At 41.9% G+C, this 12,211-nt stretch overlaps 1 protein-coding gene across 1 annotated transcript in view; it reads left to right on the top strand.

The window, feature by feature from the left end:
* The first annotated feature begins 474 nt into the window (after nt 1-474).
* Taf1b (TATA-box binding protein associated factor, RNA polymerase I subunit B) overlaps nt 475-12,211 on the top strand; it is a 61,955-nt gene continuing 50,218 nt past the window's right edge. The window contains exons 1-3 of the mRNA XM_038319286.1: nt 475-557; nt 2,212-2,310; nt 7,529-7,616. Coding sequence (XP_038175214.1) covers nt 540-557; nt 2,212-2,310; nt 7,529-7,616 — 205 coding nt within the window. The 5' untranslated portion in view covers nt 475-539. The remainder of the gene's footprint in view (nt 558-2,211; nt 2,311-7,528; nt 7,617-12,211) is intronic.

Raw genomic sequence — 12,211 nt, 5'->3', positions numbered from 1 at the left:
AAGAAAAAAAAATCATGATCCGCTACCTAAGTTGCACGGTGGTGTAAAGCACCTGACAAACGCGCACAAGGTTTTTAAGACCTGGAGAAGAAAAAAAAAAATCCAAATAGAAACCCAGCTCTAACAATGTGTTCTCTACCTCAAACATTAGGAGAATATGTAAAAAACGAGAAGCCGGGAGGTGGTAGTGCATGCCTTTAATCCCAGCCAGAAGGAGGAGGATTTCTGTGATTTCAAAGCCAGTCTGGTCTACAGAGCGCGTTCCCAGACAGCCAGAGAAACCCTGTCTCGACACGTACTCCACCAAAAATAAATAAATAAGACACCTTCTCGTAGGTCTGGGCCAAGTCTTAGGAGTCTGGCCCTGTTCTGCACTGCCGGCTTGCAGCTCAAGACCCAGGCTTTGGGAGCACAAAGGGCGGCACCGAAGACCAGAGGAACGCAAAGGCGGGGGCTGTGTTTCCGGCCGGAGCACTCTCTCGCCTCTCCCGGAAGCGGCTCCCGCTGCCTTAGGTAACGGTGGCCGCGACCGAGCAGCGATGGATCTGGAGCAGGCGGTAAGGACCTAGAGGACCGCATGGAGGTCTGACTTGGCGTTTCCCTAACTGAAAGGGGCCAGAGAGCCAAGCGGAGGAGGAGCAGCGGGAGGAGGAGGTGTCGGCGGGGGGCGGTGACCCGCAGAGGGGGCGGAGCGAGGGGGCGGTGGCCACGCCGCCCGGAACCAGGCCACCTTCCCACACGAGGCGGGTGCGGGTGGGTGGAGTGTTTGGGCTCGTGGGGCGTGGGTCGGAGGAGGATTAAGCTGTGGGGTTGTGGGATGGCCACCTCCATGGCTCATCCTCTCTGGAGGGGACCATCCGGTAAAGCTCCCATTGATGCTGGGGTGGGGTGAGGAAGGGCAGTACCTGAACTTGGGATGCCTCCAAGAAACCCTTATCAGTCTGTCCGGGCTACCAATTACAGACCCCTGCAGAGGACATTCCAGTGTGCTGTCTTAGTTAGGGTTTCTATTGCAGCAATAAAACACCATGACCAAAAAAGCAAGTTGGGGAAGAAAGGGTTTATTTGGCTTACACTGCACATCATCTAAGGAAGTCAGGGCAGGAACTGGAGTCTGAAGCTGATGCAGAGGCCTTAGAGGAGTACTGCTTGCTGTCTTGCTCCCCATAGCTTGCTCAGCCTGCTTTCTTATAGAACCCAGGACCACCAGCCCAGGGCTGACCCCACTCACCGTGAGCTGGGCCCTCCCCCATCAAACAATAATCAAGAAACCCAATCTTGGAGGCATTTTCTCTATTGGGCTTCCTCCTAAAATGACTTTAGGTTGTGGTAAGTTGACACAAACCTATTCAGCACACGTACCAATCTATACTTCATTGTAAGAGTGATCAAGATGTTGTTGAACTTCAAACGCACCTTTACATGATAGGCGTATTCAGTAATGACCCATAAGTCAAACGCCAAAGGTTTAGGATCCAAGTCTGTGTGCGTGCGCGCGCGCACGAACACACACACACACACACACACACACACACACACACACACACTAACAGAATAATGATAGAGGGTCTCATAGTAGACGCTCAGTATAATACCAATAAATGTTGTATGATGGATGGTTAAAGTTTAGAGAATAAGTTGATAAAACTGAAATTACAATCCACCATGATCCATCCATATAGACCATGGGTGAATCTTGTGCTCCTTTTCCTTAATGGAGACCCACAGCACACGGTTCCACGTCTCATACACATACAGTTGACACCCTTGATAGCGCTGTCTAAATACACCAGAACTTGAAACAGCCGCTTCTTGGTACATTTTCAGTGCTACCAAGGAAATGCCCACAGGATTTCTACTCTTGGCATTTTTATTTTGCTTACATATGCTGGGTCATCTTTTTCTCCCCCACTGCTTCCAAGGAACTTTACTTGTTTCTTTGTTTCCAGTTTAGTCTTGTCTACCTTTTCTTCTTGGTTTTCGGTCTGCATATTTTAGTAGCTTTGTGGAATAGTTACTGTGTTTCATACTACTAAAGAGACTGAATTTTTTATTTATAGATAGCCCAATGTATTTTTAACTTTCTGTGATTTTTTTTTTTTTTAATTTGGGGGATGAAATCACCAGGAATCCTAGAGGTAGAACTTAGAACCATGGGGTTTAAGATGCAGTGTACCGGCTGGAGAGTCGCAGGTTTTCTCTTTTCTACAGAAATCGTTCACAGACCGCTGTTCGCAATGTGATGCTGTTTCCTGGGGCCTTACTGATGAACGAAAATACTATTGTACTTCCTGCCACAATGTCACAGATGTAAGTAACATGCCACTCGTGAGTATGCTTATGCTTTTAAAATTGCAGTTTCAATCTGGTTCCTAAAAATGGATCTGTTTTCTTTACTCATTCAATAGCCAAATTCCAAGAATAGAAACAGTCTTCAAGAGTACAGTCTTGGATTAAGAACCTTGCAAATTAGATGGGAGATGAAATTTTAAAATTATATCGAGCCTCTGGGCAGTGGTGGTACACGCCTTTAATCCCTGCACTTGGCTGAGGCAGGTGATTCTCTGAATTTGAGGCCAACCTGGTCTACAGAGTGAGTTCCAGGACAGCCAGGGCTACACAGAGAAACCCTGTCTCAAAAAATTATATGTGTTTAGCTACGTTTATAAATGAATATTACATATAGACTGTAGGTGTATGGATATATATCAAACATTACACTTGAAAGAAGTTTTTAGTTTTTATTTTTTTTAATTAATTTTTTTTGTTGTTGTTTTTTTCGAGACAGGGTTTCTCTGCAGCTTTAGAGCCTGTCCTGGAGCTAGCTCTTGTAGACCAGGCTGGTCTCGAACTCACAGAGATCCGCCTGCCTCTGCCTCCCGAGTGCTGGGATTAAAGGCGTGCGCCACCACCGCCCGGCAAGTTTTTAGTTTTTAATGTGTTGCACTAGTGTAGAGATTTGGATGTGAGGTGATGGGGGCTTATCTTTGTAGTTCCTTTACAGAATACCAAGTACTTTCCCATATTTTATGTAGTTCCTACCTCACAACAACCTGTGACATATGGTGTTATGCCTAGATAGCAAGTAAAGCTTATCAGTCGAATTTGTGGTTTCGTTGTTTGTTTGTTTGTTTTTTGTTTGTTTGTTTTAAGACACAGTCTTACTCTGTAGACCAGGCTGGGCTCCAACTCAGAGACCCGAAAGAGCTGGGACTGAAGGCCTTTGCCCCGACACCTGGCACTGGTTGAGCTAGTTCGCTAACGCCACAGGAGTGCAGAGACTTGAGGTGGGACTTGAACCTCAGTCTTCTAACTCTCGGGTTTATTTCACCCCATCACCCCTGTTTCCTAACTAGAGAGTATCACTCTGCACTGTTAACTTTGGTAAATGAGGCCATCTTCACACTAAAGTTCTAGGTCTTATTTTGGCAAGTATACTCTTCTAATTCAGCCGCAGTAATCACAGCGTGGACAGCCTGCTGCGGGACCAGCTAAACATGTCAGGGCTGTCCTCCATAGGACAGGATTTGCTGGGAGTGCAGAGTCAGGAAGGACCAGGTGCTGCCTTCACTGCTTGGTCAGAAAGGCTAGTTGGGGCTAAAGAGAGACTGTGCCCCAACATTGAGTGTGGTGGGGGCCTGACTTGCCTTCCTAAGTCAGTGTTACAACTAAAAATCTGGGCACAAGATGTGAAACAAACAAAACCCTTAAGAAGCATAGATAATTTAGCTGACAACTCAGTTATACAAATGCTTTTCTCTTATAAAAAGTTATGTCTATATATGTGAGTTTAGATGCCTGTGGTGTCCAGAAGAGGAAGCTTGTGAGCAGCCTGACAAAAACCCAAGGGTCCTTTGCAGGACCTGCACATGCACTTAGCCCTGGGCCATCTCTAGCCCCACACAGGCGTGTTTCCTTAAGGTGACTTCTTCAGTGTATAGCTCAGATGCTTGTTTGCATCCCTGTTAGTCAGGCAGGATATTAATAAGATAGACACTCAACCGAGAAAGAACACTGGGGAATGACTGAGCACTAATCTTGATGATGGCGATGGTCTCATGGAGACATGTCTCATCAAGATGCGTAAATACTCATGTACACAGGTGTATCAGATTGGACACTTGAAACCTGTGCGGTTTGTCTCTGCTTTGATGCTTGCTGAGGCGCCAGTGGTTTAGTCACTCTTAATTTTGTACTGTTGTCCAGATGTAAATATAGTGGAGGAGCGAAATGTCACGACAGAAGAGTTGCCATTTGCAGGTGGAGTCAGGGCCTATTTTTATACGAACTGAACAGCCATAACTAATGACTTCTTTTATTTCTGTCTTTGATGCTTCTTGGTTCTGTCTGTTTAAATCTACTACCATCATTTTTAGTTTGAAAGAATATAATATTACTACCTAGATTCATATTTAAGACTCTCAATCCAGCCGGGCGGTGGTGGTGCACGCCTTTAATCCCAGCAGTCGGGAGAGGCAGGCGGATCTCTTTGAGTTCGAGGCCAGCCTGGTCTACAAGGGCTAGTTCCAAAGCCACAGAGAAACCCAGTCTTGAAAAAAAAAAACCATAAAACAAACAGAAAGACTTTCAACCTAATGGAATAATGTACAATTCTTGAAGGTGGGTGATATTTCTTTTTCCTACTGTGTATGGGGATAACCTAATGCCTTCTGTATGCTAGGCATGTGCCATACTAGTTATATCCCTGGTCTCTACATGTTTTGTGAAAGGCCCTGAACCTCAAAATCTTCCCTTCACACAATAGGCAAACCTCTGTGTGTACAACTTCCATTGTTACTTTGGCTTTACACTAATCCAGTCATATTCAGCTTGTAGAATAGTATACAGCTGGTGCTCCCTAGGGTTGTGTGGTATGGAGGTATTGATTCAGTGGGTGAAGAAATGACCCAATAAGTCAGTGTGCTTTGACAAGTGGAAGCTCCTTGCCCTTCCCTCAGTTTGTTGTGCCTGATTCTTCAAGCTCTTGGCACGGAGAACAATTCCAGCAAAGCCTTCTGGTTAGAAAGCGTTTTCCCTGGTGTGTTTTAGTCAGGACAGAGAATGTAAGTCTTAATCTCGCCAATATAGACACCATATATTTTTGGCAAGTTCTTAAGTATTTAATAAAAGTATGGGCTCAAATTATGAGTTTAATAGATTTTATAAGAACAATGCATGATCATATTAGGAAATGGAAAACCATGCAAATGAAAGCAAAAATCACTAATATTCTCAGTATTCATTCAGCAGCTTCCAGTCAGTCTTTTGTTTGCTTGTGTATGGAAAGGAAAAGGGAGACTTTTGAGTACCACCAAGTCCTTTGTCTTGATAGTTTTTACTGTGCTATCCTAAATACTGCAGATTTGTATTAGTATGTAAATAATCCACAGTCTAACCATTCAATCAGCTGATGGTAGCTTCATGGGGATGTTTCAGCCTTGCCTGCTTTGCATTTGTTGTTTATGTCCTAGATAGCCAGGGTGAAGCCCCTCCCACCACTTTGTTTTACCTGTCTTTTCTCAATAACTGCTTTAGTGGAGTTTTTTTGTGTGTGTGTGGCATGTCTTACCTTCTCACTTTAGCCAATTTAGTATATCATATTGTTTGAAAATTAGAGAGACTACAGTCCAGAAATCCTAATGTTAGAAGCATGTCTCTTATAATGTTTGTTTGAGACAGGGTCTCATGTAGCCCAGGCTGGCTTTTGGGTGTTGAACCTAGGGCTAGGGCATGTTAGGCAAGCATTTTACCAACTGGGTTACATCTTAGCCTGTGCCTTTTATTATTATTTTATTGTTTTTATTGAGCTATACATTTTTCTCCACTCCCCTCCCTTCCTCCATACATCCCTTCTACTCTCTCCTGTGACCCACACACTCCCAATTTACTCAAAGGAGATCTTGTCTTTTTCTCCTTCCTATGTAGATCCATGTATGTCTCTCTTAGGTTCCTCTTTGTTGTCTAGGTTTTCTGGGATTGTGAATTATAGCCTGGTTTTCTTTGCTTTATGTCTAAAAGCCACTTAAGAGTGACTACATATTATATTTGTCTTTCTGGGCCAGGGTTACCTCACTCAATTTTTTTTTCTAGATCCATCCATTTGCCTGCAAATTTCAAGGTATTAATTTTTACCATTGTGTAATACTCCGTTGTGTAAATGTACCACATTTTCTTTATCCATTCTTCAGTTGAGGGATATCTAGGTTGTTTCCAGGTTCTGGCTATTACGGGTGCTGCTATGAACATAGTTGAGCACATGTCCTTGTTAAATGATTGTCTTTTGGATATATACCCCAAAGTGATATTGCTGGGTCTTGCCTTTTATTCTTATTGAGAGTCATTCTGCTGGTGTGGTATAGCCTGGGATTCCAGTAGTTGGGGCAAGGCAGCCACAAATTTGAGGCTTTCCCAGGCTATCTGGAAGCATACCCCCACCTCAGCAACCCCCAAAAGATAAGCTTCATTCTCAATCTTTAAATTTATAAAAAAAATATAGTAATGCCATTTATTATTTAAAAATTTTGACTTTTCTTTAGAAATAAGACTCTTTTGTTTTTGGTTGTAAGAAAATCAATCTGAGATAATCGCCGTTGATAACAGTCGTCACTGATCAGTTTGTTATGAGTGTTACTAACCATTACCATTCTAAAATTCTGTTTTATTGAAAATAAAAAGTAGTGCTTTTATTTTTTTTATTTTATTTTTCCAGACAGGCTCTTACTTTGTAACCTTGTCTGGCCTGGAACTCACTATATAGACCAGGCTGGCCTGCTTTTCAAAAAGAAGTCTCTCTGTGTGTTGGAGGGGCACCAGCAGTCTCACTGAGTTAGTAATTGCCTGGTTGTTTGGTTCTTGTTGTTGTTTGCTTTGAGGGAGGGTCTGTGTAGAACAGACTGGTCTTAAACTCCTGATCTTCCTGCCTTCACCTCCTAAATCCAGGATTATGGGTGTGTGCCACTTTCCCTAACCATAAATTGTTCTATTGTTAAAATGTATTTTTCATGGATAAAAAAATTGAATATATTTTATATATTTTATTCTTGGTCTGTTTTGAAAAGCTAATATATTGTTCCCTTAGTTTTAAAAAATTAAATTAAATTTACTTTTTAATACTTTTGTTTTGTTTTTATTTTCTAGATAGGTTCTCTCTATGTAACCCTGGCTGTCCTGGAACTCACTCTGTAGACCCAGCTAGCCTCAAACTCACAGAGATCTGTCAGCCTCTGCCTCCTAAATGCTGAGATTAAAGGTGTGCACCACCATGCTCAGCTTTTTAAATTCATATTTAATTAAAACATAATTACATCATTTAAAGTAATAGTGTATTTGTTTGGTTGCTGTGTGCTGGCTCTTTTAGAAACCGAAACATTTTACGTGAAAAAGCAGCATAAAGATTAACCAGCATAGTATGGCTTCACTGTCATCTGCCTAGTCTCTGTCTGTTTCCAGACACTTCCCAGAGCGTGCTGGGAATCTGCTTAAGGAGTATAGAGCTCTCTTTTCTTCACGGTCTGTTTTTTTCCTGCAGCGATCTGAGGAAGTTGTGAGCACTGCAGTTATTCCCAATACCAAGATCAACTCCATCAACAGGGGGCTGAGGAAGAGAAGCAGGCACGGTGAGCACCCGCACTGCCAGGCTCTCCTCATATTTTCCTTCATGCTCTGAGGACACAAAATAGATATATATATATATATTTTGAGATAGGGTTTCTCTGTGTAACAACCTTAGCTGTCCTGGAACTAGCTCTTGTAGACCAGGTTGGCCTCGAACTCACAGAGATCCGCCTACCTCTGCCTCCCAAGTGCTGGCATTAAATGTGTGCACCACCACTGCATGGCCTACAAAATGAAATTTTAAATAAATTCCAGACAAAATGCCAACATTTTAAGCAGACAGCCCAAACTCGAGTTGAAGGTACAGCTGGTGGTAAAATTCGAAGCAAGTACATTGCAGCACATGTTGTTGGTAAGCTACTCTTCGGGTGGGCAGCGGGCGTGCAGGAGGTGGTACCCATGCTGGCTGTCCTACTGTGCTGGTGGACATCCTGTTTGTGCCGTCACCAGGATGTCACTTTCTGAAATGACTCAGCTATGGCTTGTCAGATTAAGCAAGTTAAACATTATATACAACTTTCAAAACACCATTTCTCAAACTGAATTTTGAATATGCCTTCTTAAAATAAGGAAGATTAATTTTCCCTAAAATGGCTATAGTGTAGCTGCGGATCCAGTGAGCCCTAACCATGGGCCATGATGGAGAAGGGTTGGGAACATTTGGCTGGTGATTTGTATTTTGTGACTAACTAGGACCAGATAGACAGAAACCACCAACCTAATGATGACAGTAAACAGTTCTACAGAAGGTAGCTGTGAAGGCAGACATACAAATATATTTGTGTATGCATATATATAAACATACATATAGACATACATGACATACTTAGATTGACATTCTTAGATGAGTAGCAGAGAGAATGCTGAAATATTAACACATTTTAAAAAATGACTTAAAGATTATTTATTTTATGTATTATATGTACAGGTGTGCAGGTGTTTGTCTGCACGTATGTGATGTAGGATTCCCCTCTGTATGCTGTGAATATCATTGGTTAATAAAGAAACTGGCTTGGCCTGGTAGGATAGAGTAAAGCTAAGGGTGGTTGCGGGAGGGGACTAAACAAAATGCTAGGAGAAAGAAGGCAGAGTCAGGAGAAGCCATGTAGCCTTGCTGGAGACAGACACCAGAACTTTACCTGCTAAGCCACAGCCTCATGGCAATACACAGATTAATGGAGATGGGTTAATTTAAGATATGAGTTAGCCAGAAATATGTTTAAGCCATTGGCCAAACAGTATTGTAAATAATATGGTTTTTGTGTCATTATTTCGGGGCTGAGCAGCAGGGAACAAACAAGCGGCCTCCTACAACACATATGTCTATGTACCATGTCTGTGTGTGTGCAGGTCAGTGTCTGTGTTGGACCCTGTTTGACTGGAGTTACAGATGGTTGTGACCCACTCTTTAGGTGCTGGAAACCAAACCCATGTCCTCTTTGAGAGCAGCGAATGTTCTTTATCACCGTTCATCTCTCCAGCCCAGTAGTGGTTTTTTATAGGCTAAAACCTGATTGATTCTTATTCAGTTTTTATCAGATTAATTGTTACTCATATATGTAAGTAGCTAAAATGTGTATTTTGGGCTTAAATTGTCTACAGAACCTTGGACGCTCTGTTAGGTGTGTCTCATAGTCAAGGCGGTAGTCACTGGCACTTCGCCTGTGAAAGGAGAGTAGCGCCCATTGTTAGTTACAGCAGGCGCTTGCGGGTGGTGTAAAAACATCAGTGTCTAGGTTTATACGGCTGTGTGGGAGCCCTGTGCATACAGACAGCTCGAAGGGTTCAAACCCTCTTAACCTCTGGGTCATCAGAAACCACAGGCGTTTGGTTATTCATGAGACTCTTTCCTGGAAGGATTGGACGGTCAGTGGGGACAAGGACATCCTGCATTAATCTGGTGAGTGAAAGGAGTTAGAATCTTCGCCGTTTGCAGAGAAGTTACGTGGGAGTCAGGCAGACCTCAGAAGCTGTGTGAGAAGTTTGGATAGCATGCTTTTGAACACATTTCTGTATTTGTCCAGCAGCGGCAGATAAAGCACAAGGATCTTAACCACTGTGACATTTTTTCAGATAGTCATTACTATAGTTAACGTGTAATTCTCACTGCTTTGGCAGATTGTCTTATGCCTTCTTAGGTTGTTGAATAGTCCATTTAAAATACTTAGGAGCTGGGAACATGGCCCCATCAGTGACCTACCTGACATACAAAAGGACTGGAGGGCAGATCCCCAAAACTTATATAAGCTGCTAATGACAGCATATATCTGTAACCCCAGTATTGGGAGGGATAAGGCCAGTAGATCCTGGAAGCTTACTGGCCAGCCATCCTAGCCAAATTGGTAAGTTCCAGATTCACTAAGAGACCTCATGTTACAAAGAAAAAAAAATAGAGGTGGAAGGATTGGAGAGATGACTCAGTGGTTAAGAGCACTTGCTTTGTTGGGACATTCATTCAATTCCCAGCACTCAGTTGGTGGCTTTCAACTGTCTGTAAATGAGCTCCAGGGGATCTTGGGCAGCATGCATATGCATGTGGTACATATACATGCATACAAGCAAACATCCATATATAGGAAGTGAAATAATAGTAGTTTTTCAAAGATGCATCGTGTTCAAGGAAGACCCTGCCATTGATCATAGATCTACACATACCCGCACATAGCCACATACAGCCCACCTACATGTGTACGTATACCAACAATTGCAAACACTGCACACAAAACCACACACACACACACACACACACACACACACTTTAAAAGGAAAAAAATAGAATGCTTAGGACACATCTGGTACCTAGGTGTTGCAAGGAGAGCGAGTCCTTTGTTCCCGTTGCCGGGCTAGCTTACACCCGAAATAATCACACAGAAATTGTATTAATTAAATCACTGCCTGGCCCATTATCTCTAGCCTCTTATTGGCTAACTCTCACATCTTGATTTAACCCATTTCTATCAATCTGTGTTCACCACGAGGTCATAGCTTACCGGGAAAGATTTAGCATGTCTGACCTGGTGTCTCCATGGCAGGTCTCTCACTCTCCTTTTTTCTTCCCAGAATTCAGTTCTGTCTTCTCTGCCTACCTAAGTTCTGCCCTATCAGGCCAAGCAGTTTCTTTATTAACCAATGAAAGCAACTCAGCTACAGAAGGACCTCCTACACCATCTCACCTTTTCTGTTTAAACAAAAAAGGCTTTCCCTTTAACATAGTAAAATTTATAACAAAACAGTTATCAAGCAAGAATTACAGTTACAATATTTACATCTATTTTATCTTTTGTCATAACAAAGGAAAACTATATCTATCTATTCTTCAACTCTATCAAAGACTTTAGAAGGATATGATATTACCTATGTAAACTGGAAGTGCATTATAAACAAGTTCCAAAACTCTAGAATTGACAGAGACATCTTGCTGCCTAGATGGTCACCCAAAGTTATTCTGTACCATTGGAGCATCCATCTTCAGCCTACAGGCCCATAGTATCCAGCAGACATTTTCATGAAGCAGGAAATTTTAAAGACAGTTTAGTCACTTTCTTCTGCGTCCTGCAGAATGTCTCGCAGACTCTGTCATGAAACAGGAACCCTGAAGGACCATCTCACCTTTAGGCAAGTTCAGCAGTCATCTCTCTGTGGGTACTGCATGTCCAGTGAAGCAGTCCAGGCAAGAGCAGTTTCTTACCCAAATGGCTAAGGAACCTCTTCGATCCCCATATTCCTCTTGAAGTAACTGGTGCTGCCAAGAGCAGACATGTCTCATTGTCATGAAAAGCCTTAAGTCATTAAAACATTTTAAATGCCATATTCTGTAGTCTTTGAAAGATATGAAGAATGCCTATCTAACTGAAATATATCTATATATCTAGAAAATCTAACTAACATGACTACAAGCTTGACTATTATCAATGATTATCCATTAACAACTTATATTTCCTAATTGTACATTACATTTTAAATGAACCACACAATCACAATACCTTAATCAAGAGCAGAAATGTATATATAATATAACAAGATTGACCTTAAATTTATATCATAAATCAAAATCCATACCAGTGCAAATTATTCATATCTATATCATATCCCTCTTTAAATGTAAACAAACAGTTATAAATAGTATTTGGGAATATGGATGTAGTTTTTTCTCTCTAAACTGCTTCGCGCTATATGGGGCGCTGTTAATCAGGTCCTTTTTGGTGTATCCTTTGTGCTAGGTTCATCTCAGTCAGCAGTTGAGTGAAGTAATTTTCTGAGGGTGTTCACAGCAACCTTTCAGGAGGGTGTGGTCTATCATACCATATTGGTCTAGAAGCAATCCACAGGGTTTTCTGTGAAAACAAAAGAATCTCTTTTCCAAAGCATCATATCCTTAGACCCAAATTCTGAAGTCATAATACCTTTATAATATACATGTTGGATTAGCTTAGCAGCACATACAATGAAAAGTCTCTCTGTACTTAGCTCCTTCACAGTCAAAAAATTTTAAAGAAAACACAATAATATACAGAATCCAGACACTCTGTGATTTTTCCATTTTTACGTGGTTTATTTTCTTTATTTCTCTTAATCTATAACTATCAGAGTGTCTCTT

The sequence above is a fragment of the Arvicola amphibius genome, chromosome 2 (assembly GCF_903992535.2).
Source record: "Arvicola amphibius chromosome 2, mArvAmp1.2, whole genome shotgun sequence".
NCBI lineage: Eukaryota > Metazoa > Chordata > Mammalia > Rodentia > Cricetidae > Arvicola > Arvicola amphibius.
Note: the sequence above shows the minus strand (reverse complement) of the source record. Positions and strands in the feature narration are given on the sequence as shown.